Genomic DNA, 23,605 nt, shown 5'->3' on the forward strand with positions numbered 1-23,605 from the left:
CTCCCGGCCGCCGTCGTTGCTCGGGGCGATGCCGCCGCCGCGTCCAGTTTCCATAGAGACGGCAAGATGGCGGCGTGCGGGGCCCCGCGGCGCTGAGCCCCCGCCCCTCCCCTGTCCTCGGGTACCCCCACCCCCCCGGGACCCCACTGAACCCCCGCCCCCGGGGGGGCCCCAGGCACCCCTCCCCCCTCCTGAGGTACCCCGCCCCTCCCCCCTCAGCTACCCCCATCCCCGTCCTGAGACCCTACTGAACCCCCGCCCCCGGGGGGGCCCCAGGCCCCCCTCCCCCCTCCTGAGGTACCCCGCCCCTCTCCACTCCCCCTCCTCAGCTACCCCCACCCTGGGACCCCACTGAACCCCCGTCCCTGGGGAGCCCCAGGCACCCCTCCCCCCTCCCCTCTCCCCTCAGCTACCCCCCATCCTGGGACCCCACTGAGCCCCCGCCCCCGGGGGAGCCCCAGGCACCCCTCCCCCATCCCCGCCCCTCCCCTTCTCAGCTACCCCCACCCCTCCCCCTCCTCAGGTAACCTCACCTGTACTCCAGGACCCCACTGAACCCCTGCCCCCTGGGGAGCCCCAGGTACCCCTCACCACCTGGACAGGGACCCCCCCACCCTGGGAAGTCACACCCCAGGACCACACCTTTTTGGTAGCACCCACCCAGAGCACTGTGCTCCCTGCAGGCTGCCTGGGCCCTGACCAGGACCCAAGAGGGGGGCCCTGCTTCCTCGCCCAGCTTGGTGGGTGTCGAGGGTGGGAGCCTGGGGGGGGTCCCATGGCTGGACTGGAGCGAGCATGGGGGAACAGCCTGGCCCCGGGCAGTGGCTCAAATGGGATTTGTCGGTTGGAGCTGGACAGCCCCGTTCAGCCCGTTTCCCAGGCCAGGCTGTTCCCTGTGGGACGTTCCCTCAGGACACAGGAACAACCTGCCCCCATTTGTTCCAGGTGCCTGATGCTCACTCAGATGCCCAGGGGGCTGCTAAGCACTGACTCCAGCCAGAGACTTGGGTGCAGCTGCATCAGGCAGGTGAGTGGCTAAAGCAAGGGGCCTTCAAGGACATTCTCATTGCTACTTGCCTGTTTCATGGAGCCCTATAACTTCTGTGGTTTTTCGGGGAGGCCACTGTGTTGTCGTGAAACAGGGTGATGAAAGTCATCCAGCGACCCTTGGGGCTGCGCTGTAGGATGGATGGACCCTCGCCCCTCTTGTGGCAGTTGGAGATCCCAGCACAGGCAAGTGACCAGTATGAGTGACTTCTCCCTCATCCTTCAGGAAAAGCCAATGTCCCCACTGAGGCCTCCCAAACGCTCTGTGAGGAAGGCCAAGGAGAAGAAATGCACTTTCTGGGGCATTGAAGTGGCAGAGGCTCTCCACTGGCATGGCTGGGAGCTGGGAAAGGAGTTTACCAAACATTTATCCTTGAAAAACGTTCACATGAAAACCCAGAAGCTGCGTTACAGGTAAGTGGGGGGAGGGGAGAGCCCCCTCACTAGTGGGAACAATCCATCCCTATCCCTCCTATCATGCTGATACCCCCATGGACCCTTCCATGGGTCCCTTCTCCCATTTGCAGTGGGATGGAGAATATGCATTCCGAATCACAGGGCAGGGCTGTGCTCTTTGCTTCAGGGCATGCCCCATCTGAAACGTGCCAACTTGGGTACAGAAGCTTTGTTCCTGGCAATAGTTTTTCAAGTGAAATGGCTTTTTTCTTTAAAATAATACTTCTGCCCTTGAGCTGTTTCTAACCCTAATGTGAATCAGCTTCTAGTGGGGATAGAAATTCAGGTAGGATGAGTATTAGGTTCTCGCTGGTGTGGCCTAGAACCAGTGCATCTGGTAAGTCCACTACTCCCACATCCCTTGAGACCATCTCAGCTCTGACTGTCATGTTTCTGCCCTTTGCAGCTTTATAAGTCATGCTGGGTTGCTTGGGTGGGGGGCAATGCAAAAATATTATTCAGGGAAGGAAAGGGGTCTAGTGCTTAGAAATGGGTATTGTCAGAACACCAGGGTTTTGTTTTTGCTTCTGCTGCTGATTTGCTAGGTGACCTTGGACTCAAAGTTTTGAAAGGTTTCAGAGTAGCAGCCGTGTTAGTCTGTATTCGCAAAAAGAAAAGGAGTACTTGTGGCACCTTAGAGACTAACAAATTTATTAGAGCATAAGCTTTCGTGAGCTACAGCTCAGTGCATCCGATGAAGTGAGCTGTAGCTCACGAAAGCTTATGCTCTAATAAATTTGTTAGTCTCTCAGGTGCCGAAAGTTTTGAAAGTGGCCTTTAATTTTGGGTTCCTTAAGTATTTGGATGCTCATCTTAAGACACCCGGGGCCTGATTTTTTTCGGGGATGCTGAGCAACTGCAGCTCCTGCTGCGTTTGGTTGGAGTTTGGGTGCCCAGGATTTCTGAGGATGAGGTCTAAAGTTTTTCAATCTGGACACCTGAAATTAGAGGCTGGTTTTGCAGACACTGTCCTTAGCATCTCCGTGCCCTGTTGAATGGGGTAATACTGCTTCCCTACCTGCCGGGGGGAGGTGAGACTGAGGAAGGTGATATGGAAGGGTAAAAGTTATCATGGTTGGGGTAATTGACCCAGGTGCTGACATCATCTCCTCTGATGTCTCTCTTGTTTTGATTTGATTTTCTAGACCTCCTGCCACAAGATTTTTCATCACTGTTTTCCCACAGCCGATTGTCCTGAGCCCTGGGATGTCCTTAACTCTTCCCATCATTTTCCGTCCCTTGGAAAAGGTAAAACAGTACCTCCCACAAGCCTTTCTGCTGCTTATATCACATCTGCGTCCAGGCGAGACTCTGGGAAGGGAGGGAATGGGCCGTAGGGGTCAGCAGATCCCTTTCTCAGATGTCCTTTGGGGTTTTTTTTAGGGGTTTTTTTAAATTTCTTGAGCAAATGCATCACTGCGGGAAGGTGCTGAAATGGCAGCCCTGGAGACCAACAGCTTCTGTTCATCCTCAGAATGGGTACAGCATGGGCAGCAGTAGGGTAACTTTACACCCCATGCTAGTATGCCTCAGTCCTGCCCTGAAGGGACCTCCTATGGAGGGATCATGGCTTCTCTGCAGAGTATGCCAACACGTGGTTTCCACAGGGTACATTCTCTGTATTTTACACATTGCCTCTGCCTTCTCAACTCAGTGATGCTTGAGTTGACAGTCCCTTGTTGTCCATATGGGGCCTGGAACTGGGGGGGTTTAGTGAAGAGCCCTTGATTCTGGAACTCACTTTCCCCGTTGGCCCGACAAAGCCTGAGTACACTGACCTTCTGGGCACAGTGCGTGGGCTATTGATTGACTGCAGGACAGGTCGAGTGGCAAGAACCTCCCCCCACTTTTCTTTCCAGTCGACGGGAATTCATTTAGTGTCATTTTGGTCATGTGTTAATCTTGATTATTATTGTGTGCTTTTATGTGTTGTCCATGCGCTGGGACTAGAGAGATGGTGATGGGGCGGTGTGTGTGTGGAGTGCATGGTTAAATAAAAAAGATATGTGAGCAAACAAAAGTCAGGGATTCAAAGTGCTGGCTCCCACAGCATCTATAACTTGGCCAAGGTGCACAGCTGCTTTATATAACTCTATGTACTGTGAACTTGTATATCTGAGCCCCCACAGCATACTGTAGGAAGCCTTTCAGCTGAGGGCATTAGTTCCACTCCGGTCTGAGTTTGGTGAGTTTGGCGTAGGCATTTGGGCAGGGGATATGGAACATTTTGCCTAGAGGTCTGTGTCTGAGTCAGGACTATGTCAGTGGTGACATGAAAGGTGTTACCTTCCACGTCTGATTTGGTCACCTGTGTGAAATGAGTTGATGGTCTCGTTCCATTTTCAGGCAGGCAGGGGTCCACATCACACCGTGCCACCCGTGCAATTGTCTGCCTGCTGGCAGAGACACCAAGGATTGACTGGTCCGTAGAGAGTGGGGTGCCATCTCACCCACACAAGTATTAGTTCCGAGGCACGAGTGTGGCCCCCTGGGGTTGTGGAGTGTGGAAGATGTGTGCCTTGCAGTTCCCTGTGCTGGATAAACAGAGGCCATCAGTCTGCAACACTCAATCTGGCATCTTCCATCCACATAAAATGTAGTTAGGCCCCAGTCCAGCAAAGCACTTAGTCATATGCATAACTGCTTGTGCTTGAGGAGCCCCACTGAAGGCAAGGGGAGGTCTTGCAGGCTGAAATTAAGTACATGCAAAAGTGTTTTGCTGGATCAGGGTCTTAAAGAGGTTGAAAAAAGAAAACTGCTGGGAAACAAACAAAGGTTAAATGAATGTATCTGGTAATTCAAACGCTGTGCTCTCTGGGGCTGCATGATTCACTTCCATGAGACAGTGATTGCCAGTCCCTAGCACCTCTCACGTCCTACCCTCCATCGTGCATACTCCATCGCCAACACTCTTCCTATGGTGCTGGAATGACAGAATCCCCTGTGCCCAGAGGAGGGTGAGTGGCCAGGGAAAGAGCCCCAGCTGGTGAGGTGGGAGCTGGGTCTTGTTTAACTGCCCAGCTCTCTCTCTTCTTATTTTTTGTGCAGAAGGAGTATGAAGACAGCATCTGCTTTGAAAAGCCTGAGGGTGAGTTCTCTATTGCCCTGCGAGCTACGCTTCCACGCCACAAGCTGTTCTTCCCAGACACCATCCAGCTGCCTCTCTGTGCCGTCCACGATTTTACAGAAGCCTCGTTTCCCCTGTGCAACGTTGGGTGAGTGAGTCTGCAAGGCTGCTTCAGGTTGAGCAGAACCTCGTTTCAGACCTGCCGGGGCTGAGCCATCCTCTTTGTGCCCTCGGGCCAATTTGGCTTCTTTGGCTCATTCGCAAAAAGAAAAGGAGTACTTGTGGCACCTTAGAGACTAACAAATTTATTTGAGCATAAGCTTTCGTGAGCTACAGCTCACTTCATTGGATGCATCCGATGAAGTGAGCTGTAGCTCACGAAAGCTTATGCTCAAATAAATTTGTTAGTCTCTAAGGTGCCACAAGTACTCCTTTTCTTTTTGCAAATACAGACTAACACGGCTGCTATTCTGAAATTTGACTCATTGTTTAGATCTTGCCACGATTCCCATTGTAGGCTGACATCATTCCTCTGGAAAGCCATCTCTGCAGTGCAAGACTTTCCAGGGTTAGGTTCTAAAGGGGAGGGCTCAGGGGCTGGGACTGGGATTCGAGGCACCAGTTCATTGCTGTGCACCAGTTCCACCTGATCAAGAGGACTGGCTGGCTCAAGAGGACGGAAGTGGGAAACAGCCTTTCAGATCTAGGTCACTATTTTATTAGAGCTTGTCTACACTTGAAATGCTACAGCAGGACAGCTGCAGCGCTTCAGTGTAGACACTACTGACACCGATGGGAGGGGTTCTCCTGTCGGTGTAGGTAATCCACCGCCCTGAGAGATGGTAGCTAGGTCAACGGATTGTTTCTGCTCTCGACTTGGGCATTGTTCAGGATCCTGAACACTGTCTACATAGGGACTTAGGTCAGCTTAACGATGTCACTCAGGGGTGTGGATTTTTCACACCCTTGATTGACATAACTAAAATGACCTAATTTTCTAGTGTAGCCCAGGCCTTTGTTGATTGAAAGTAAAGTCTCATCTCTGTAGCCTGTTACCTGGCCTGGGGAATGCATTGGGAGGCTCTCCTACATTTTAAGGCCAGAAGGGACTGTTATATCTAGTCTGACTTGCATAACAGGCCATCGGGGAGGATGCACTAGGTAAGCTCTCAAGGCCTTTGCCAGCCCCTATATTTCTGTGATTCCTCACAGGGCAGGTGTCTACATCACCCACCAGCAGAACACCTGGCACGCTGGTGGGAGTCTTGGCTAATGAAGCCCTGGAGACTAAACTCTCCTTTCACTTCTAGAAGTGGACTCTCCAGGGCAGGGCTGGGGCATGCTGGCAGGGCAGAGTGTGTGGGAAGCTTGCTGTACTGAGCCTGCTCTGTGAGTAAACAGAAACCTTCAGTCTCTAGGGCTGACGATCCAGCCTTAATTTCCTCTAGTGAAAGAAGAGTGAAAGCCTGCTGGCCCTGCTATTGGCGGTTAGTGTCTCCTGTGTGGGCTGGGGTTCTGATGCTGGGAATGGTGGCAGGGAGATGCCAGGTATCCAAGGGATCCAAACCTCCAGGGCACTCTAGTGCCTGTTCCTCAACACAGCCTTTCAACCGGGCCCAGTGGTCCATAGTTCTGTCTTTCAATGTATCTGATTTGAAAAAGCGAATCCCGCTCCAGGGTCGAAGTGCTTTCTCTGTGAATTGCACACAATAACTGTCTGTCGAAACAATCACATTTCCTTCCCTCTCTGAACATTCCTCCCCTCCGGTATCTGGCTAACAACCACTTCTCTTCATAATGCACAGGTGTGCCCGGGAAGGGGAGTGTTGGAGATTGCTGTACAATACATTTCACTGAGGCGTGAGGTTCCTCTCTGTTTGTGTGAGCAGGTCTCTGATTTCACTGTTCAGCCCCTGGGGTTCAGTTGCCTCCAGTCTCCATGTGTGCACCCCATTTCCCCGTACACAAAGAGTCGGGATCCTGAACAATGCCCAAGCCCACAGAAAAGGGTGGAGATATTTGTTAGTAAATTCCCACCCCTTCCTAGGGAGCAGGCAGATGGGCTGGTGGCTGAGCTTGTTCATTCAGCCCTTCTCTGAGTTTGCCTCTCCTCCCTGGTAAATGAGCAGCACAGAAATGACAGCAGGGCTTTCAGGACCGAGTCCGTTCTATAGTGCATCACTTCCATGATGAGGCAGACAGCATAGAAACTGCTGATTCTCAAAGAGGCTGAAGAGAGGTGGCTGAGAAAAAGGAAGGCAGAGAGAGCGAAGAGGAAAGCGTAGCAAGCATCAAGTACTGGTTGTGTGTTGGTATCCTCTGGCCCGGCGTGTTACATCTGTGTTATCTATGCCAAGGACTGTCACTCGAGAACTGGACTGGTTAGCTCCTCGCAATGCTGCAGCGGCACACACCGTAACTGAACTACTTTGTGCTTACATCATCTTTTCTTGAACTGGATGGGTGCCACAGGGATGCTGTAAAGTGGGCTCACTGTTTCTCAATACAAACCAGTTACTCTGGTGAGGGACTCGGCCACCTGAGGATGTCATCTAAGAATAAGGAAACTAGGAGTCCTCATGGGTTTGATTGTTTTTGAATGAAAAGGCAGTAGGCTCAGGGGGTGTCATACCAGAGGAGATCACCAAAGCAGTGGGAAGGGCTTGGTAAAAGGGCCAGCAGTGATGGGACATTCAGGGCAGGTGGGGAAAGAGGGCTATGGTGGGAAAGCAGGTAGGTGGGCTTCAGGCCAACTGGAACGAGTCAGGCTTCCCCTGGAGTGAAATGACCTTTCTTGTTTGGAAACTGTCACATGTTCTAACATGTTCTAAACCTGGGATGGTGAGTGTGTGGGGCCATTGGCAATAAATTGTGGCTAGATGGCACAGATGGCACAAAGGGAGCCAGGTGCAGATGGATCTACCACAAACCATTTTAAGTGTCCAAGTGCACTGTGGAGGGCTCTTGCCTTCTGCTGAAACCATAGGGGTTGGCTGCTGCAGGAGGTGGGGCACTGGCCCCAAAGGGCCAACTGGGGAGGCACAGCCTTGGCGTGAATATGCTGGGAGAGAAGCACCAAGAGATGGGTTGGGGGTTTGATGTCTGCTTACCACACATCTCCATTTCCCTAGCGATCTAATTACCTTATTTAACTGGGAGACGGCAAGCCCTTTTCACCTGACTCCTGTCAGTGGCATGCTGGAGCCAGGCTCTGAGTGCGTGGTGAAGGTGACCTTCCAGCCCCAGATGGCACTGGTGTATGATGCGATAGCAGTGTGTTGGTTTGGAGACAGTGAGGAATGGAAGAGGACCATCAAGCTAAGAGCCATCGGTGAGGCTTTCTAGAGTGTAAAGGCAAAAGAAGCCAGCACAGTCCATAAGCGTAGGAGTCTGTGGAATCATATTCCAGACAAATGCATCAAGAGGCCATGACTAATGGCCCTCCTGTTGTCCCATGCGAACCAGGGGTGGCCAAAGTGAAGCCCGCAGGTTGAAATTGGCCCATGAAATTCTGTAATATGACTTGTGGTCATCCTCATCTTTAATACAGAGAGAGTTTGGAGACTACAGGTCCCAGCATGCAATGCTGCAGCTTGGTCCAAACTGGCAATTCTCTTGCACTTCAGTAACTTGATGGGGGTAGATAAGGTGATTTAATTTGCACAGTAGTAAAAACACTAGAAGCGGCAGGAGCCTTGCCTGTACTCTCATGAGTGCTGCCAATGGGAGTTTTTTTCTAAGGCCAAAGTGTGGCTCCATGTGGGCGATTATCTTGAACAACCACAATTACTAAGATATAGAACTGTTTTTTGCCAAGGGCCCTGCTGATGTAAAGAGAACAGCTAGGGGCCTGATGTGCATTATCAGTGGAGTGACAAACAAAAGGACTTGCCTCTTGATCGTGTGTTCTAATTTTTAATAGCCAAATATCCTCGCCTTCTGGTGAGTGTGCTTGGGGACCTGTGTGAAGATGTTGAAACTGGGGACTTCCGGGACGTGCTGTGTTTTGGTTCTGTGGCTGTTGGTGCCGCCGTAGAGAGACACGTGGAGATCTGCAACCCATCCATGGTGAGTTGGCAAGGTGGGTGTAAGTCTGTGTTCCCCCCAGACCTCGGCAGCTAGCGTGCTTTATTCTCCCTACCAAAGCTGTACAAATAACATGGGTGTGTGCAGGGGAGAGCGCAGTGGGGGGTCTGTGTTAGGAAGCTGGGAGCGTGGGCACGGAATAAGGCTGATGAATTCGAGAGAGACCAATCGATTGATAGCCAGTGAAGAAAAGCCATGCATTTCTCTCTTGTTTCATTGGGCATCAGCCACTTCTCAGAGCAAAACTGAACTTTGCAAATGAATAATACGCTTGAGGAAAGGGTGGGTGGATGCAGTTAGCAGTGAGCTCGAGCCAGGCATAGTGCAGACAGGCACTGCGCAGGCTTCCCGCACCCCTACAGTTCTGCCAGGGCACCTCACTCCTAACCCGTAGCCCCATGCTATTCTGGTCCTGGCCACCCTGCACCCAGATCTGCCAATGCTGATTAGTCAAATGTCAGAGGTGGCAACACACGATATAAATAATACCATGGTGTTCTAACTAGCCAAGCAAACTGCCTTTCAATGCTCTTTAATGATGGGGCTAAAATCTGCTCTGATACACTCACGAACCCTGCTGACTTCGATGGGGTTGCATAGTTCTAACTGAGAGGAAAAACCAGCCTGCCCTGGGTTTCAAAGTGATCCCTGTCTGTCCTGGTGCCAGAGAGATGTCTTTCTCAGATGGGTGGTTTCTCATTCCCAAGTGCCTCTCCTGCAACTTGTTTGATGTGCCCCTGGGGCTTGGCTGAGCCTCGCTAGTGAGGAGGACATGCTCTACCTTGGGGCTCGAGAACCTTGTTTGTTTTCCATCAAAACAAACCGCCTGTTTCACACTGTTCGGCCAGCCAGTTCTCACCCACTTTACGGGTTGGATGTGGAAGGGGATCATTGATTTAGAAGATAAAAGCACAGAGGAGAGGAGAATCAACCACAGGTTGTAAAGCCTGAGAAACAGACTAAGGAAGCCTTCTCCTTTAGATTATTCTTATTTCTGTTGTGAAAGCACCCAGAAGCCCCAAGCAGGGACCAGAGCCCTGTTAGTCAGTCAGTCCCTGCCCTTGTCTAAGATTCTTACACGGTAAAACAGGTGGCTGAACAGCCAGACGGGGGTAGGGGACAGGAAGCAGTAGAGATGGGTATCAGTCTGAGTGGGAATAACAGTAGCTAGCCGCACCCTTCTGCAGCTTTACATTCCATTGGCTGATGCTTTCTGGGACACAAATGACAACCATCCCTAAAGAAGCAGAGCTCTGTGTAAGCCTGTAAGCTGGTCTCTCTCACCACCAGAAGTTGGTCCAATAAAAGATATTACCTCGCTGACCTTGTCTCTCTACCATCCCTAAAAGCAGCCCAGCAGATGGCAGCATTTCCTGGGAAATCAGGAAAGGCACCTTCTTTAAACTGTGTAGCCAGATGACCCCAAAGGAGGGTGAGCTCCCTTCTCCGGATGGGCATTTTGCTGTCAGGCCTCATTGTTGCTTAGTGTTTTGACTGAGTTTGCTACTGAACAGACTGAGGGGCAGATAGTCAGTGACCATGCAGGTGGGTGCTGTGCTGGCTTCCTCAGACAGCTCTGCAATGCACCTCAGTTCTGACCTGCCGCACCCTGTGGCAAACCCGTTCTTGGTGTCTCCTGAACAGAAGCAGCTAACCTTGCTGCTTCGGGAATGTAGGCAGATGCCCACTAGAAAGCAGGTGGAGGTTCTCCCCAACTCACGTCACTTGTGACTCGCTGTAAATAAGACCCAGCTCTCCAAGGTGAAAGACAAGTACATTTGCCTACGCAGGGCTCAGTTGATATAAGAACACAGATCTTAAACTGATAGTCTTCAAAATGCAGAGCAATCTAGTCTGGACCAGAACTATATGAACCTGCTCGTCTTCCCCTCAGGTCAGCATCCCGTTTAGGATTGAGAGAGCAAAGGAACCTCTGCTCCGGGATTATGTCTTCTCTTGTGATGTCACACAGGCCATGGTTCCAGCCAACGGGAAGCTGCTTATCTCTGTGCGCTTTAGCCCCCACACAGTAGGGGTGCAGAGTGTGGACTATTTCATCATCAAGCCAGTAGGGAACCTCACACAAAAGGTCCTGAAGGTGATTGGATCATGCAAAGGTATCAAAGGACAGTCCCCGTGTCTTCAGGCCCCCTTCTCATTGTGGGGTAGTGGAGTGGCTGACGGAGTGCCCCAGTACATGGGCTGGGACTGGCCTTCTGCAGGGTTCCATGTTCTTCTTGGCCATATTGGGGTGTAAATTCTACCACTCGCTTGTGCTCAGGCATGAGGCTATTGGAAGAGCACGTCCAGCTGTTTGCTGAGGCAGATTGATTCGGGGAACCTGTCAGATGATTCGCTTCTGACTTGGGATGATCCACTTTGGCTGGAATAGAGTGTGCTGGAGGGACAGAAATTGGTATGAAAGACCCAGGCATTGGTTGTTGTTCTAGGTCCTTTAGTGTTCCTGCAACGTTCCTTCGTGAACTTTGGCTGGCTCAACCTTGGAGAATGTTTGACGCAGTCTTTGGAAATCAGCAACATTTCGGATGTCCCTGCCTATTACCAGTTTGACATTGATGGCAGAGAGAGCGTCTTCTCCTTTGATTGCCCTTGTGGAGTCCTAAGCGGGATGGCCACTCTCATCCTGAGGGTGACGTTTCGGCCTGCTCACCCTATCATCTGTTATCGCAGAGTGGTGTGCCTCGTCCATCACCAGGTAGGAGGGGCAACAGGTGACGCTGTTACTGAGATGTCCAAGAACGAAGGAAACCTTTTCTGTTTGGGAACTTGCATCAGAGAGGAGATGGGTAACATGCTGTTGCAGAGCCCTGCTCATCTCGTGGTTATGTGTCTCCAGAGAAGGAAGGGATCTGCAAGTGGCAGGAGAGTGCTACCTGTCATTCTGCTGAGGAGATGTGCATAGGATCAAGGGCTAGTGTCGTCTATTCGGTCTGGCTGTGTTAGATACCAGGCAACTGCGCTCATTTCAGAGCAAGACGTCTGTCTCCAACACCAGGTTAAAAAATGAAACACAAATTGCCTCCCCTACCTTGTTTGTTGATGAATGTAGGGCTATGAACATAGACTGTGTTGGTACAGGTTGTGCTACATGAGCTTCCCCCACATGGCTCTGCCAGCACACCTCAATCCTGACCTGCAGTACCCTCCTGTTCCAGGGTGGGGCTCTCTTTCACAGCCTGGCCTACAGGGCCCCCCACCTCAACCCTGACCTGTCTGCAGCGCTTCCTTCTCTTCTAGTCCTGGGCTCCCCTACATAGCCCTGTAAATCCATCACTGTGTCTCCTGCTAATCCAGTCTGGGCCTTTTCTGAGCAGACTCTTCACTGGGGTGTATTCTGCCGGGTGGTGTGGTAAATTGTTGATGTTCACCGGTACTAGAGGGAGATCTGCATACTCCTCTCACTTGTAAGTCAGGTTAGGTGTCTGGAAGTGAAAGTCTGGTGCACTGACCTTGCATCGTGTGTCACCTACATCCCTCCTTAATTCTAGCAAAAATATTGGGCCAAATCCAGAGGCAATGTCAATGGTGGTGTGTGTTTACACAGTAACTGTAACTTACACTCTGGGGGATGGGGTGATGCATAACAGGAAAAGCAGCCAGCCGGAGGGCAGTCAAAGTAGCCTGTTTCCTGCAAGTGTTTCTGGCACTTCCCCAGAATCCATTGTTCCTGGATTTGTTTGGTACCTGCCATTCTGATACAACTAAACCAGCCATCCTGCAGCCAAGACACCTCTCGTGGTACAGGACCAACATGGCACGAGGACTGACTTTCTACCCACCGGACATCCTGAGCTCAATGCTGAGGGCAGGGAAGCTGCAGATGGATGAATACAGAGCACTCAAGCTGCCTCCACAGGTATGGGCTGCCCTGGGCAGATGCCACGCTGCCCTTGCTCTGCCCAGCAGGGAACCGGTTGCTCACTGCAGATGCCTTCATGCTAATTGTGCAGTTACAAATGTACATAGCATATATTGGCATTCATCTGCCTGAGTTCTTATCCCGACTTATCCCGACTTATCCCACTGTGTGCCATTGAACGAATCGCTGGACTTTCTCTTGCCTCAGTCAACTTCAGATTGAAATTTGGCTAAAAAGCAGGAGCCTTCTTGGATCCTAAATGCTGAGCTTTCCTGGGAAACATGCTATAAAGGGGAAGTCCTCTGTGCTTAGCTACAGCTTGTTGGTTGCATTGGCAGCCAGGGCTGTGGGGTCACCTGGCTCCCATGTCTTGGGAGTCATTTCCCTCAAGGGAGTGTGCTTTGCTGTAGTGTTTACCCCTGAGCTAGACAGAGATCTGTTTCCTTCTCCTAGGTCCCTGAAGACAAGCCCCCTGAGGAGTACCCATACATTGACCCCATGACCGAATATTTCCATGATGGCATAACCAGCGACCTCACCATCTTTCCCCCTCACATCAGTGTCAGCGTGAGGGAGTTTGATTTTGGTTGCTGTGTGCGGCTCCAAGAGGTGGAACCACTTCCTCTCTGCCTGACCAATCACACCAAAGGAAAAATCACTGTTACGTGGACATGCAGGCCGGAGAGTCCCTTCCGGGTGACCCCTGAAACCTGTGACATCCCACCTCTGAAATCCACAGCCTTTCGCCTCATTTTCCAGCCCTCTCAGCTCAACACTCTGTATGCAGCAGAGCTGGAAGGCTTTGCCTTCTACAAGGTCAGTAAGAATTACCAGTATCCACACCAAATGCAGCAGCATTAATGTCAAGGGCTTGACTGAAATCTAGACCTATGGCTTTCACTTTGTTGGGCCTAAAATCTGTCCACCCCAGTGCTCCAGTCCCAAGGTAGGGAGTGAGTAAAGGAGAAATCACATTGCTACAACACTGCCTGGGTGGGTTAGGCTGAGTTGGCTTTCTTTAAATGGCGTTTTGTTATATCAGACTTTCTCTGGTCTTAGTGAGTAACCTAAGGAGGATAAATGCTCCCCAACCAGCTGCCTGTTCCATTGCTGATCCTTCCCTCTCTGTGGGTGGGCTTGGAAATGCCCACAAAGTTTGACAACAAAATGGTTGAGAATCATTTCACTGACACCCTCCTCTTGCCATGTCCTGAGTTCAGGCCCGTCAGTGTGAGCAGCAGGATGGCTGCGGAGCGAAGAGTTGGTTCAATAGTTGGGACACTCGACCAGGACTCAGAAGACCAAGGTTGAATTCCCAGCTCTTCCACAGGCTTTCTGTGTCACCTTGGGCATGTCACTTAGTTTCTCAGGGGTTCAGTTGCTGTAATATGGGGATAAGAGCATGTCATAGGCGTGTGGTGAGGGTAAATGCATTAAAAATTGTGAAGCTCAGATACCTGTAGTAGTGGGGGCCAGAGAAGTACATAAGATAGACAGCGAAGGTCTCCAGGCATTGGGATGTCATTCTCTGGAGGTCATTCCTGACCGGCCCTGCTTCCCTGACGCATGTCATCTCCTTTGTATCCTCTGAGGGTGGCAATTATATGAATGGCTGCTCATGCTGGCCCATGTGCTATCTCATTTGAAGACGGTTCTATGACACATTCCTTCCCCACAGATGCACGATTCTCTCTCTCCTTTGCCTGCAGGTGCTGAGACACTATAGTAACATTGAGGAGGACAGCACCATGTGTCCATCCTGGTGCCTGACCATCCGGCTGAGGGGCCACACCTTTGAAGCAGATCGGCAGCACTTCATCCCGCATTATGTCCTGGACTCCCCCAAGGTGAGTGTGGTCAGCATGTGTCATATGGAAGTATGTGGTGAATCTTTGATGTGGAAAGTCCCGGAGTACAGAACCCTCTCTCCTGCTGTCCTAGTCAGAGACATGCTTTGGGTGGCTTCCTACTGTATGGAGACTCCCAGCTTAGGACAGGTGAAGGGGGGTCCCCCTGTATCCCAGTTCTCTTGTGTCCCAGCTTGCAGTGAACATCTTGGTCCTTCCTGTCAAAGCTGATCTTGTCACTGGTAAGGACTGCTGAGATAGCCCCTCTCCCCATGTGCCTTTAGCCAGTCTCCATCCACTGGGCTGGGGGGTCAGCAGCAGAGCAGTGCACCAAGACTTCATTGGAAGAGACGTCTCCTGCAAGGCAAAGTGCGACGTAAGCCGTGCTCTTGCTGCTGCTTCTCCCGCACAGGGGTCGTCCTTCCCATGAGGCTAAGGAATATCTGACTTGCTCCGTCTCCGGGAACCTGCAGCCTTCTAGGAAGAGTCCTCCTGAGACGTCAGGCGAGACTCCCCAGCTAGCCCAGAGGCCGCCTTGGTAACTTGCCAAGAACCCAATAGCCGCACATGATTTGCATAAAGTGGAGCAGATTGCAGCCATCTTTGTCTTTAACCCAGAAGCAGGGCCTGCAGAGGCCACTGGTCCCAGTGTGCAGCCTGACTGTTTGGATTGGTAAAAAGCATTGCATGCTGGGCTTGGAGTCTCAGCAGGCCACTTCAGACAAATAAAGGAGTGGGCAGGTGCAGTCCTCACAGCTCCACGGGTTGCTGTCGGCCTGCTGGCTGCACTTTGCCCACCTTAGAGTGAATTCACTTTCTTCTCTTGCTTCCTTAGAAGTAGTGGCAGGGTTCACCTAGGGCTCAGGCTGGTGCTTGTCAGACTTCGGAAAGGGAAATTCAACTGGACAAACATTTCCTGTGTAAACTGGCCTTCTGAAATAAACCCAGCCCTCCCGGCTCGCTTTCTGTCCATCAGGTGTTCCCTGCGGTGGGTCCAAACACCAACACCTACCGCAGTGTGCTGCTCTGGAACGTTGGCACTTCCCCTATCACCTTCTGCATGAACCAGGACATCTGTCCCTCCGTTTTGGTCAAACCCTGTTCAGGGTACATAGGCCCAGGAGCCCACCAAATCTTCCTTCTCTCAACGCAGCCGGTGGACATGGCCACACACCAGCACATCCTGTCCTTGCAGCTGAACTCCTATCCCGAGTACACCCAGGTAGGGCGAGGGTAGAAGGGCTGTTTTGTATTCTGTTCTCTCCCTTTGTGATAACCTTCACCGTGGGCCTGGTTATTTCTCCTTTTTGGTAGTTTGGTTTCTTCTGTTTTGGAAATGGGAATTTAAAGTCTTCTAAAATGTCCTTAGGGTGTTATCAATATGCCCATTTCTTATTGGCACATCAGGTGCCTTCCAGGGCCTGGTGCCCCTTGTTCTCCTGCCTGCCTTGTGCCAAGCTCTCTTCAGAACTCTCCGTGACAGCATGACAGGCAGGTCCGGAGTCCTTCCCCCTCTGAGCTCAGCCCTGTTGTGATCCCAGGTGCCTTTTGGAAGGAGATGCAAATTTGCCTGATTCTTTCAGAGCTCAGCTAAGGTTTTCTGCTACGGTATATTCCCTTTCCCTGAGTCCCATAGGAGATCCTGCTCCAGAGCAATGGCGAGTCCCTTCTGTTGCTCTTAGAAGGAGATGGGAATCTGTACTTCAAGCCTACCTGTGTGGGGACCTCAACCACACGCACTTACACCATAAAGAACTGCACAAGGTTGCCAATGCACTTCAAGTGGAAGATCCAGGAGTCTGACAGCAAGGTCCTGTCCGTCAAGCCCGCCACAGGGGTCATCCAGCCCAGCGAAGCCTTGGTGAGTTCTGCTGAAGTCATTTTCTTTCGCCACCCACCATAGAGCTGTAGAGAGCTGAGAGCAAAAACACATGGCAGTAGTTCACAGCCCCATAGGCCAAGGGTGGAGGGTGCCAGTACATGACTTGGGTAGGGTAGCTAGCCAGCTTCCTCCAGCTTGATCTTGAAGTAGATTTGCTCCAGCACATGCTTGTTTCCTTCCAGACACTAGGAGCAAATATATTGTAAACCACTATGCAGGTTTCCCTTTGCACCTCCTGTGGAGGGCAGCAAGAACTGGTGCATATGAGAAGGCCTGGCTGTGAGTGTCTGGGCGTGTGTTCCCAGTAAGAACCCCCAAAACAGGGGTCAGGTAATGGGCAGAGACACAATCAGGATCAGGCCAAAGCTGAATGGAAGGATGGTAGCTGGAGTGTGACCAAGACACCAGTGAGGGAGGAAGGTGCTGTCTGTCTTATACACTCAGGATTGTCAGCTGCTCCATAATGTGTTTGGAATTGACTCCCTGGCCCGGGCAGCGGAGAGGTTGGGAACACCAGTGAATGCCCTCTCCCTCCTGTGATTCTAGGCTCAGTTATGGACCTTTACTCCTGGCAAGGAGACCAAGTATCTCCTGCGAAGCTGGGTGTCAGTGTGGAGAGCCCAAGGGAGTTCAACCCCTGAGTCTCCTGAGAGCACCCGCTACACCCTGCGGATTATTGGCGAGGGGGCACTGGGCACCATTGGGGTAAGTACCAGCATGTGGGAGAGGGGGAAGAGAAGGAGTGTCTCCCCGGGGGATTAATTGGCTAAGCAGAATCTCCAGCCTCCTAGTAATGTACTAGAGGAGGGTGCTTGGAGCCCAGTGGTGGCTTCTTTCCAGAGAGAGGGAGGTGGTGGTAGAGGAAAGAATGTTACTCCCGCTCTGCTGTGCTTCTGGGTTGGCCTTTTGTTATCAGGTGCCTATGCAGCTCCCCTGCTCTATGTGTTGGGCAAAGGTCCATAGTAAGACTACAAGTCCCAGCAGGCAATGCTTTATAATCTCTATGGTACATACTGGGTCCTCTAGTCAAATTTTGCACATCCCTGCGCTACACTGTGTATATTGGCCTAGCCCAATAGCAGCCTTGTCCTGCCCCCTGAGCAGTTGGCGGTGATGTAACAATACCACCCTGCTTCTTGTGTGCTGGCTTTGGGCTCTAGGCTCAAGAGGAGCAGCTGGACCTAGGGAACATTCTGGTTGGCAGCCTGCAGTCCTGTGACCTTGTATTGTTGAATAATGGGACCTGTTCTCTGAACTACATCCTCCACGTGGAGCAGATGATCACAGGACCGTGTGACCCTGAGGAAGTCCTCAGCGATCCGCTAGGTATTGAAAGAATGTTTGGGGAGGTGGAGTGGGGGGCACTGGGCCTTGTTTTATTGCAGACAAAGGCATTCTAAAATGGATGAATTGCTCTTGCTAGCTCAAGAAACACCTATTCTTTCTGTGACAGCTGGTCTGTTTGAGAAGGTACAGGTGTGTCTCTCTGTCTGTCTCTCATTTTATACCGGGTACCTAGTACAAACCTCTGCCAATATTGTTAAAGGTGTAACAAATTTCTACTAAAACAAAAGCTTCCTGTTCTCATCATTCACCAGTTCCACCAGTATTGCTCACTTCAGCTGAAAATTTCCATGCTGGGGTCCTGCTCAAAGTTTCAGCTCAAAGGGTAAAATTTTGAGCAAAATCAGTTCAGAAGTTTTTGGATTTGGGGAAAAAAACCTTTCTTTTAAAAATGACATCAGTGCACACTTTTTTAAACAGGGCTAGAAGCAAAACAATCTCCAGATTGACACTTGGAGCTTGTCCTGGAGAGTCCTCCATGAGGACTAGTGTGTTTCCGTGTTTGGTTTGGACTGAAAATGGCACACTGGGTGTGTGCAGAACAAATAAGTACATTCTGAACACGGTATATATATGATATAGTGTGATATATACATAGAGAGAGAATTATACTGAGACCAAGAAGTCAGTGCCCTCCCGGTACTGACTCCCTTTCCTTTCTCTCGTAGCTTTAGAGCTGGATCATTACAAGGGGATGATTCCTGCAAGGTCAAAGGCCATTGTCCAAGTAACCGTCAGCCCAGCCCGTCAACTGCATTACACCTGGTCAATCAGTTACACCATTTCAACGCCAAAAGGTGAGAGCCCTGGCTTGCTGGGAAGAACCAAAAAGGCCATTCCATCCCATCCAGCCAGGGGGCCCTTTCCACGCCAGACATAAACTGTGTCTGAATCTGCGAAGATGTCAGCTCCCAGCTGCGTCCCTCCCTCCATTCCCAGGATTATTCCTGCCGGCGGGAGTCTCTGTGCTGTACAGCTTGACTGGACTCACAGGGGATGTTTTGCTTTCTCCCTTGCCCCTGTGCTGTCTGCAGAGATGGTGTTTGACACAGCTGAGCCCTGGGGTGCTGAGGCAGAGATGGTTCCTAGTCCACCCAGGCCCCACATTGTCTCTTCTCCTCCACATGCCGATGGCCCACCCAGGCAGCTTCCCTTTATGTGTCTTATAACAGACATGGTCATGTGTTGGTTGCTTCTGAAACTTGTGCCCGGGTATCCCAGGCAGGGGTCTGGCTATCCGTTGAGGATCCAGACCCTACTTCTAGCCCAGCCTGGGCAGCTTCCCTCAGCATTTGCACTGACTAGTTCTTGTCTCTCCTCCCGCAAGCTCTGGATCCTGCAAACACCGTAGGGGAGCAGCAGGCCCTCTGCTGTGTAGTAGCGACGGGCATCTACCCCTCTATCTGCGTCACGGATGTGTGTGCAGCAGGAAGTGCCCGCGGCATCAGCAAGCTGCACCTCTGGAGGCTCTTTGCACTGGAAACTCTGAACCAGTACCTGGAGCGAGACCCCACCTCCGCAGAGCTCACCTACAGGGTTCCCACAAGGCACAGGTGACTAGAGACCTGGCCCAGAGGAGTCTGTCACCTGCAGTACAATCCAGGCAGGGAAAGCATGGCCAGAGGGTGTGATTTGCAGCTCAGTGTCACCTAGAAACTTTGCTGACTCCTTCTCAGCCCCAAAGCAGGCAGCTCCTCACCTCTCCCTGGCCCGTGGCCTGTGCTCCCTGTCTTGTCCTTTCCCCTCTGCGGGGAGGCTGTAACCCTTGGAATTTCACCTCGCCTTTCTCCCTCTCCTCTCGGGTCCATCTCCATGGACTCAGCATTGCCCTGCTGCGTGTGTGTGAGCCTGCTGGATAGTAGCAGGGCATGGAGAACGGGAATGAGTCCCACCCCGTTCCCCTGTGTGCTGCCATCCAGAGGTGATGCAGTGAGCTTGGATGGGCCCTGCTCTCCCTCAGGTCCCCATCTCCTCTCCAGGGCCCAGCGTCTGGCTGAACTTCCATTCTGGCTGTGCTGTGTGGAGTCATCTCTCTTTTCAGGAGGGCAGTAGCCCTCCTGGGTCAGCCAGGGGGGTTCCTTGCTATGACCTGTGTTGTGCCCGCTCTAGGCACTAAGTGCGCTGTGCCTACCCAGAGTGCTCAGCCCCCGCTAGGAGTTGAGATTCCCCATGTGGCAGTTTATGAGTGTGGAGGGAAGAGCCACCTTAGATAGAGGCAGCTCTCAGGAGGAGGGGAAAGTATTTAAGCATCTGGGTGCCTCCTCTCTGGGCAGCTGATGTTCCTGGAGCGTGGAGCCCTCGAGAGGAGTGAAGGTCACTAGCTTCTGCTGGTACCCAAGGGAGGAGCCTCCCAGAGTTGTGTTACATCCAGCTCCTGCAGCACCTCAAGTGAGCTTTCCCTCCTCTTGGCTTGATTTCATCTCCTCTTTCTCTGCCCTTCACAGCATCTGCCCAGTCCCTCCCGTGCATACCCCCGTCCTGTTGGATTTCAACTTTGGGGCTGCTCCAATTGAAGCCGAGCCGTCTGTGGTTATCCTCATGCTGGAGAACAATGGGGTGGTGCCGGTGGAATGGTACGTAGCTCTTGTTAAACCCAGTGCCTTCCTCTGGAATCAGAGCTGCTGCCCCAGGACACAGAGCTGCTGCCGGGGCACTGAGTGCAGTTGGCATCCAAGGGACTCTATGTTCTCGGGGGGTGAACTGGAGGAGATTTGACAGGGGACTTCAGCGGGAGGGTTCTGAATACCCGGCTGGGCTGAACTCCATCCCATCACCTGCCTGGGGCCCTTCTACAGAGGAAAAGCAAGGGTCACTGCCCATCACAAACTGTGCGGGACTGTTCCAGTTTTCATGGCTCCATCTTGTGTCCTGCAGGTCAGGCCTGAGACTCATGGCTCTATCTGTGTGGGGAACCCACAGATGGGTTTCCAGAGGGTTCTGCAGACCAAGCCGGGGGGGGGGGGAAGCGGGACTGGCAGGATGGTAGTGGTGAGGAATTTCCAACACTTCCGTGACTTGTGCTAAAGCTGATAACTTCATGATCCCAGACCTTGGCACATTTACCATGAGAACAAGGGAGTGATGCCCATTCTCACTCATGCTTCCTGACTGGCTTTGCTGGGTCCATAGGGCCTTTCTGTTCCCGTCTGACCAGAAGATTGATGTGGAGCACTGGGCAGAAAAAACAGAGTTCAACCCCAGTGAGCTGCACCAGATGAGAGTTCAGGAGAACCAGCTCTTCAGTGTTTCCCCAAAGTCAGGAAGACTCTTCCCAGAACAGGAGCAAACAGTGCAGCTCTCACACAGGTGACAGTTCATGCCCCCCTCTCCTGGGCCTTCCCTTCCACAGGGGTCAGTGCGTACCTGCCAGGATCCTCCTGTACCTCAATACTGGAACCACTCCCATCACATGGTGCATCCCCAGCAGACCCCCAGAGAAGTCTCTCTGACTTTGTCCCTTTTTTTCTGACCCCAATGTGGTCTTTACAGCAATCACGTTAATATCTTTTAACACTGGATTGGCCAAGGCATTCAGGAATGGGCTCTCTGGACCAACCCTGTGCTAGCTGGACAGAGTGGGGAATGGAAAGATGGCTGGATAGCTTCTTTCCAGAGCCCGTTTGTGTGGTTTTATCTATTAGTAGTTTTAAAAAAAATCAGGCTGGGCCCAGAGACTGGCTGTGTCAGCGACAGTGGCTCCGTATAGAAAAATTAACCAGCTTTGCATTTACTTGGGGTCTAATCCTGGATCTTTAACTCTTCCGGAATTCAGAAACTCCAGGGCTCGGGCCTGTAAATTGGTACGTGTCTATATCAAATACAATTGTGCCCCTTCCTGCATCAGTGGCCCTTATTCTACAGTGACTCTCTTTAGCAGGGAAATGAATTGTCTCTCATTCACTGTGTGATCCCTGATTCTGTCACTCCAGGCATAGGGTTAGATTTTTAATGTTTTCCTCTCTCTCTCTTGCTGACCCTGGTGGTTTTTCTTGCCCTGCTAGACATGATTTCATCGGCACTGATCGGCTCCCGGTCCTGCTGAAGGTCTCCCATGGCCGTGAGATTCTGGTAAGATAGCAGGCGTTGCTTGTAGCGCAGCTAGTAGGCCAGTGAGTTCCAGGAGCTGAATCCACACGGAGGTACTTTATGCAGGAGTCACGAAGCATTCACTAAATGGTGGCCTTCCCGTGGGGTCAGTATCAAACCAATACCTTAGCCTGGGGCTAGGGGGTGCTGTGATGGAGGTGCCTTCTTGCGGACGAGGCATGAAACCCAGATTCAATCAGTTTGTGGTCCCATGACACCTTTCATAGATTAGGGACCACTAAATCATCTAGTCTGTCCACCTGCATGGCACAGGCCATTGACATTCACCCAGTTACACCAGGATTGAGCCCAAGAACTTTCATTAGAACAGCTTCCAGAAAGGTTCCAGTCTAGAGCTGACGACATCAAGAGAAGGAGAATCCAGCCCTTCCCGTGGGAGTTGGTTCCACTGGTTAATCACCTTCTGTTAAAAAATTGTGCTTTATTTGGAATTGGACTTTGTCTGGCTTCAGCTTCCAGCCCTTGGCTCTTATTCTGCCTTTCCCTGACTACTGAGATTACAGGCCCTCTACTACCTAGTGTTTTCTCCCCTCAGCCTTCCTTTGGAGAAATGAAACAGACTGAGCTTTTTGGCAGGTGCCAGCGCAGCGGCGGCCCTGTCAGTCTGTATCCACAAAAAGAACAGGAGGACTTGGGGCACCTCAGAGACTCACACATTTATCTGAGCATATAAGTAGCTCACGAACGCTTATGCTCAAATAAATTTGTTAGTCTCTTAGGTGCCACAAATACTCCTGTTCTTTTTGAGCTCTTTGAGTCTCCCTCTAGGATATTTTTCCAGCCTTTGAATAATTTTTGTGGCTCTTTTCTGCACCATCTCCAGTTTTTCAATGTCCTCTTTAAAATGTGGACCGTCTTTGCCATGTCATCGCACTGGGAGCTCACGTTCAGCTGCTTTCCCACTCTGATCCCTAAACCCTTTTCAGCATCCCTGCTTTCCAGTCCCCCATTCTGTAGGTGTGGCCTGAAGTCATTGTTCCTGAATGTGTGACCTTGCAGTTGGCTGTAATGAAATGCAGTTTGTTTGAATGAGCTCAGCTCATCAAGTGATCCAGCTCACTCTGTAGGACAGCCCTACCTCATTACTACCATTCCGCCAACATTTATGTCATCTGCAAATTTTATCAGCAGCAATTTTATATTTACATCCCGATCATGGATGAAAATGTTGAATAGCATCAAGCCTAGAACTGCTCTCTGTTGGACCCCATAGAAACGCCCTATTCGACAAGGGTTCCCCCGATGGCTGTTTTTGGAGATCTGTGAGTTAGTCAGTTCTCAGTGCATTTAAAACCACGTTGACTGGCATTAATTAAGTTCCTATCCTTTATCAGTTGAACCCTGTAGAGTGGGCTACAAATGTCAGCGCCATGGCAAAATTCCCACATGGGTGCCAACGTCCTGCCACCTGAACCCCACTGGCGTTCTCCTTGGAGGGGGTCTGGGATTCTGCCCTGAGGATTGTTACATGGTACAGCGGGTGCAGAGCAGCCCCATCTTTCGATGGCTCCACTGGCTCCACACTCATTTCAGGAGCCAACTCAAAACGGCCTTCCGGGTTTTTCAGTCTTCCACACACTTGCCCACCCTGCGGTATTTCATGGACCTTGTTTCTCTACTTGCTTCCAGGCTCCCTTTCCTAGTTTCACACTGGCTGGTTCTCTGCCGCTCCACACATTTGGTGCAAGAGTCTTCACCTCTGCAGTTCATGCCCTCTCTCTGGTATATTTACCCTCCCTTCATCACTCCTCATCAGCACTGTCTCACTTCAGATCCCTCTGAGTTGGGCCTTCTCCTAAAGCACCAGCTGCGTTGGATCCCTGCTCTGAGATCCAGCATGTGATCGGCAGGATCTCCCACAGCTTCTGAGGTGTGGAGGCAGCTATTCC

General features: G+C 51.5%; 1 protein-coding gene across 4 annotated transcripts in view; it reads left to right on the top strand.

The window, feature by feature from the left end:
• The first annotated feature begins 926 nt into the window (after positions 1–926).
• The window catches only part of CFAP65 (cilia and flagella associated protein 65), a 45,757-nt gene continuing 23,078 nt past the window's right edge, over positions 927–23,605 (top strand). Inside the window, exons 1-20 of one of the 4 annotated variants that reach the window (XM_038421873.2) lie at positions 927–1,027; positions 1,274–1,461; positions 2,649–2,751; positions 4,552–4,718; positions 7,702–7,901; positions 8,493–8,638; positions 10,551–10,773; positions 11,107–11,372; positions 12,333–12,533; positions 12,990–13,352; positions 14,246–14,383; positions 15,360–15,605; positions 16,020–16,244; positions 16,812–16,970; positions 17,426–17,591; positions 18,278–18,406; positions 18,937–19,162; positions 20,054–20,182; positions 20,739–20,915; positions 21,611–21,677. In XM_038421873.2, coding sequence (XP_038277801.1) covers positions 953–1,027; positions 1,274–1,461; positions 2,649–2,751; positions 4,552–4,718; positions 7,702–7,901; positions 8,493–8,638; positions 10,551–10,773; positions 11,107–11,372; positions 12,333–12,533; positions 12,990–13,352; positions 14,246–14,383; positions 15,360–15,605; positions 16,020–16,244; positions 16,812–16,970; positions 17,426–17,591; positions 18,278–18,406; positions 18,937–19,162; positions 20,054–20,182; positions 20,739–20,915; positions 21,611–21,677 — 3,594 coding nt within the window. In that variant the 5' untranslated portion in view covers positions 927–952. Of the gene's footprint in view, positions 1,028–1,065; positions 1,462–2,648; positions 2,752–4,551; positions 4,719–7,701; positions 7,902–8,492; positions 8,652–10,550; positions 10,774–11,106; positions 11,373–12,332; positions 12,534–12,989; positions 13,353–14,245; positions 14,384–15,359; positions 15,606–16,019; positions 16,245–16,811; positions 16,971–17,425; positions 17,592–18,277; positions 18,407–18,936; positions 19,163–20,053; positions 20,183–20,738; positions 20,916–21,610; positions 21,678–23,605 lie in introns of those variants that run through there. The other 3 variants (XM_043504778.1, XM_038421875.2, XM_043504781.1) reach the window with 3 other exon arrangements.

The sequence above is a fragment of the Dermochelys coriacea genome, chromosome 11, assembly GCF_009764565.3.
Source record: "Dermochelys coriacea isolate rDerCor1 chromosome 11, rDerCor1.pri.v4, whole genome shotgun sequence".
In the NCBI taxonomy this organism is placed as follows: Eukaryota; Metazoa; Chordata; order Testudines; family Dermochelyidae; genus Dermochelys; species Dermochelys coriacea.